Source organism: Myotis brandtii, unplaced genomic scaffold (genome assembly GCF_000412655.1).
Source record: "Myotis brandtii unplaced genomic scaffold, ASM41265v1 scaffold133, whole genome shotgun sequence".
Taxonomy (NCBI): domain Eukaryota; kingdom Metazoa; phylum Chordata; class Mammalia; order Chiroptera; family Vespertilionidae; genus Myotis; species Myotis brandtii.
In genome coordinates, this window is record NW_005354718.1 from 3,336,380 (window position 1) to 3,341,573 (window position 5,194).

At 40.9% G+C, this 5,194-nt stretch overlaps 1 protein-coding gene across 4 annotated transcripts in view; it reads right to left on the bottom strand.

Annotated features, from left to right (window-relative positions):
- ZNF106 (zinc finger protein 106) overlaps positions 1 to 5,194 on the bottom strand; it is a 49,088-nt gene that overhangs the window by 39,471 nt on the left and 4,423 nt on the right. For 2 of the 4 annotated variants that reach the window (XM_014534839.1, XM_014534837.1), the window contains exon 2: positions 1,005 to 1,066. The exons of the other annotated variants lie outside the window; for them this stretch is intronic. In XM_014534839.1, the coding sequence (XP_014390325.1) occupies positions 1,005 to 1,066 (62 nt within the window). The remainder of the gene's footprint in view (positions 1 to 1,004; positions 1,067 to 5,194) is intronic. 4 annotated transcript variants of the gene reach the window in all.

Here is a 5,194-nt window from a genome sequence, read left to right on the forward strand (position 1 = left end):
CAGAGGCCGGCAAGGCAGGCGGGGAACGTTGGAGTCCTCCTTCACTGAAGCAAGCAAGCCTCATGTTCGCTTACAGCTGCCTGGCTGCCGGCCGCCATCTTGGCTGACAGTTAATTTGCATAAGGATATGCTGATTAGCCAATGTGAAGGGTAGCGGTCGTACGCTAATTACCATGTTTCTCTTTTATTAGTGTAGATATATAAAAGGCTAATATGCAAAGTGTCCCCTTGGGAGTTCAACTGGGAGTTCAACTGCTCACTATGACATGTGCTGACCACCAGGGGGCGGTACGGAACGAAGGAAGTCCGGGGAAGGAAGGCCCCGATTGGCCCTGATTGCCGGCCTGGCCTAGAAACCCTACCCATGCACGAATTTCGTGCACCGGGCCTCTAGTAAGATATAATTAATATTTCTCAGTTCCCCAATGTTTCTGTTTCATATTGCCTTCAAATATCAAGTCCACAAAAGTCAAAACATCAAAAAATGGAACCATAGAAGAAAAAAATGACAATGGAATACACACATATGCTACACTTAATTTTTTAAAGGTGCTTACTTACTACATTTTCTTTCCTTAAACATCTCCAGCCTTACATCACAAAGCAGCACTTTGATTTCTTACACTAATGAGATTTTGTACTATTTAGCAGTCTTTGGACTTTTCAGACTATTCTGGCAACACTAAACATTTATTACATGCAATAAAATGTCCTAATTGCAAGGCTGGTGTGTAGGAATGACAAAGCTTGCTAGTTCATCCCAATACACCTTTGTTATAATCTACTTACTATAGCTGCTGAGAATTCTACACATTTGAGATGCACAAAAGATTTAATTTTTTTGAATGACAAAAAATCTATAGTACTTGTTATTAATCCTAAAAGATAGTTTTATGCCATAAGATAATATTCTTTATGAAGGATAACTAAAATAGGCTGACAGGTCTCATCGTACTCAGCTCCCCCCACATTCAGAAGTTTATGGAAGACAGCGGTTCCCATACCTGCCCTTCAGGTTCTCAAGTTCCCTGTGATGCAACATGCTCCTCATGTGCTCGTCCATCTCCTTCAAAATTAAAGAAAGCAGATTAAACTAAGGGGGATTGTGTTGTGAAAAAAAAAATTCCTCTGTTCATGTTCAATCAACAACGGGGACTCAAGCTCCTAGTGTCAAAACTGTTTGTGGTTACTCTTCTCAATTCAATACTGTAAACAGTTCCTTATTAAATATTTCTTTAGCTATGTTCTATTTTCAAATAAAGGAATTTTAAAGAAAGGCCCATATAAGTGGCTTTCTAAAAAGGTTAGAAAGTATATTGTTTTTAGAAGACAAAAGCTTTATGAACACATTATGTGAGCCCAGCTGGTGTGGCTCAGTGGTTGAGCGTCAACCTATGAACCAGGAGATCACAAGTTTGATTCCTGGTTAAGGCACATACCTGGGTTGTGGGCTCGATCCCCAGGGTGGGTAGTGCAGGAGGCAGCTGATCAATGATTCTCTCATCATTGATGTTTCTATCTCTCTCTCTCTCCCCCTTCCTCTCTGAAATAAATTTAAAAATATATATTTTTAAAAAGAATAAATTACGTGGGTTAAATTCTATCCCAATATAAGGAATTCACTAAAGTTTATTTTTTTAAAAACTCTGAAATCACATAACTTCTCAACTATATGACTACTTTCCTACATATTCTCTTTCCCCACCCAACTGAAAGTTTCTCAAAAGTAAGTTACAGCCCTGACCGGTTTGGCTCAGTGGATAGAGCGTCAGCCTACAGACTGAAGGGTCCCGGGTTCAATTCCAGTCAAGGGCATGTACCTTGGTTGCTGGCACATCCCCAGTAGGGAGTGTGCAGGAGGCAGCTGATCGATGTTTCTCTCTCATCGATGTTTCTAGCTCTCTCTCCCTCTCTCTTCCTCTCTGTGGAGAATCAATAAAATATATTTTAAAAAAAAAAGTAAGTTACAACTCATATTTATGTCTTAGACTGGGCCTGGCATATAATTTTCAATATCTGTTAAATGAACAGATGGATACATCAATTCTAGACAGAACTTCTCTATGATTGAGCATGAACTTTTTTATAAATACTTTGAGCACAGCAGCTCAATCACACCTTCATCTTCACTGCCCGCTGCCCCTATTTGATTTGTTTGGTTCTAAAGAAAAGTTTCAACATTTACTAGGTTCTCCCCTTTCTGTATCCATCCTTTATGGGAAGAAAATTACATCTGTGGGAAGAGCTTCCACTTTAAAACATGCACATGTATATGCACATACCTCAAAAAACACAAAAAGCTGTAAATATCTATCCCTTTGCCATGCCAAAGTATATATAGCCAGCATGCCATAATAAGAGAATGACTTTTAGCCCTAGCCGGTTTGCCATATAAATTTTGGAGAGTTTGTTTTAGGTCTGTGAAATATGCCATTAGTATTTTAATGGGGATTGCATCAAATCTATAGATTGCTTTAGGTAAGCCCTAGCTGGTTTGACTTAGTGGATAGAGCGTCAGCCTGCGGACTGAAGGGTCCCAGGTTCGATTCCACTCAAGGGCACATGCCTGGGTTGCGGGCACATCCCCAGTGTGGGGCATGCAGGAAGCAGCCGACTGATGATTCTCTCTCATCGATGTTTCTATCTCTCTCTCCCTCTCTCTTCCTCTCTGAAAGAATGGCTTTTACATATACTATTAGCTGTGTTGAGTATTGCTATTAGCTGTGCCCTGTGTTTAAGTGCCTCAAACATTTTCTCACTTGAACTACAAAACACTGCTGAGGGAGTATTATCCTATATAATAAAAGCCTAACATGCAAATCGACCAAACGGCAGAATGACCTATGGAACGACCGGTCGCTGTGACACGCACTGACCACCAGGGGGCAGACACTCAACGCAGGAGCTGCCCCAAGCCTGCAGGCCCCAGGCCAGCCAAGGCAGGTGCCAGCGGGGCCCCCCAATCACCCCACCGGTCGCCCCACAGATCGGCCCTGATCGCCAGCGAGGCCTAGGGACCCTACCCATGCACGAATTTCGTGCTTTGGGCCTCTAGTTCATTTCATAAAGACACAAACATGCAGAGAAGCTAATTCATTTATTCCACAAAAATTTACCAAGTGCTTATTATCAAGGACAGGGCTAGGCATTAAAGGGGTAAATGTGAAAATGTTCCCATTCTTGTCTTCTCAAGAGTCATAATCAAGTGGTCAAACTGGGACGCAAACCCTGGCAGATCTTACACCAAAGCCAGTATTTCAAATAGCATGCTACATTGTAAGTATCTAGTGCCTTGAGATTTTTCATTAGATACAGTTTATTTGTCAAAAAGTATACAACAACCTAACATTCTATTCTTAATTCAAGTTATCTACTACAGAGTGACAAACAAGGCTGTGTTTCAAAACACTCCCTTAAATAGCAATTTTACTAAAGATGACCATTGTTTCCTCTTACCTCTACAAATGTTTCATTTGGAGGGGACAGCTTTACATGTGACCCCTTCTAACTACAACTGATTTGCCACTAACTAGAATGGTTAGAACTGAAAACTGAGTCAAGTTAGTGGCATAATACAGAATGAAAAATATCCATGAGCAATACACAACTGCTCAAATCCCTGTTGATTGTTCAATTTTTTCCTTGGATTATGTTACATATGCTAAGGCCCTGGTTAGGTAGATCAGTTGGTTAGAGCATTGTCCCTATGTGCCAAGGTTTTGGGTTCAATCTCTGTCAGGGCACATATAAGAATAAACCAATGAATGCATAAATAAGTGAAACATAAAAATTGATGTCTCTCTCTCTCTCTTTCTCTCTCTCTCCCTTCCTCTTTTCCTCTCCACCCCCTCCCCCTAAAGTCAGTAAGTACTTTTTAAAGACTTACATATGCTAAATCCTCTTTTCTTGGGCTAAATTTAACTGGGTTCTGTTTCTTGCACTGAAACCATTCCTGACCAAAACTGTATTCACTGAAATAAGTTATTCTCTGATATAAAACCTAATTCTTTATTCTATTTCAATTATAAAAATGTTATCATTCAAAATTAATTTTTTTTTAAGTTTTTTTTTAAAAATATATTTTACTGATTTTTTACAGAGAGGAAGGGAGAGAGATAGAGAGTTAGAAACATCCATCAGCTGCCTCCTGCACATCTCCCACTGGGGATGTGCCCGCAACCCAGGTACATGCCCTTGACCGGAATCGAACCTGGGACCCTTCAGTCCACTGAGCCAAACCGGTTTTGGCACATTCAAAATTAATTTTAACGTGAGTTGATTGACTAAAACATTTCCCAAATCTTTTCCTAAATTTACATATGAAATTCTCTCCCATCTTGCTTTGAGGAATGAATGCAAACAGAAACCCAACTGAGTTCTGAAAATAATTGGTAAAGATTTCCACGCACAGGATTAAAGTAACACATACCTGCTCAGTTACCAAGCTTCTATTTAGATCCTTTTGTATTAATCAGTATTATGTGTGTGTTTTTTAATCCTCACCCAAGAATATGGTTTGATTGATTTTTTTGATTTTTTTTTTTTTTTTTGAAAGATAGGAAGGGAGAGGTTGCCTCTCGCATGTGCCCCGACTAGAGGTCAAACCCACAACCTTTTGGTGCACGGGATAATACTACAACCAACTGAGCCACCAGGCCAGGGCAGTATCATGTTTTTGTTTGTTTTATTTTAAACTTTTTTATTGATTTTTTAGAGAGAGAAAGGGAGAGGGAGAGAGAAAGAGAAACACTGATGTGAGAAACATTGATCGGTTGCCTCCTGCACACACCCCAACTGGGGAAAGAGCCCATGACCTGAGCATGTGCCCTGGGCACAGGCCCTGACTGGGAATTGAACCAGCAATCTTTTGGTGCACGGGAGGACACTCAACCAAACCACCCTGGCCAGAGCAGTATTATGTTTTTTTAAAGAAGGGGAGGAAGAAGGGGGAAATTGATGGGCGCACAAATCTGGAAAACAGTATATAATATTAAAAAACTTTTTTTTGCCCGGCCAGCATGGCTCAGTGGTTGAGCGTCGACCTATGAACCAGGAAGTCACAATTCGATTCCCAGTCAGGGCACATACCCGGGTTGCGGGCTTGATCCCCAGTGTGGGGTGTGCAGGAGGCAGCCAATCAATGATTCTCTCTTATCATTGACTAGAGGCCCGGTGCACAAAAATTTGTGCACTC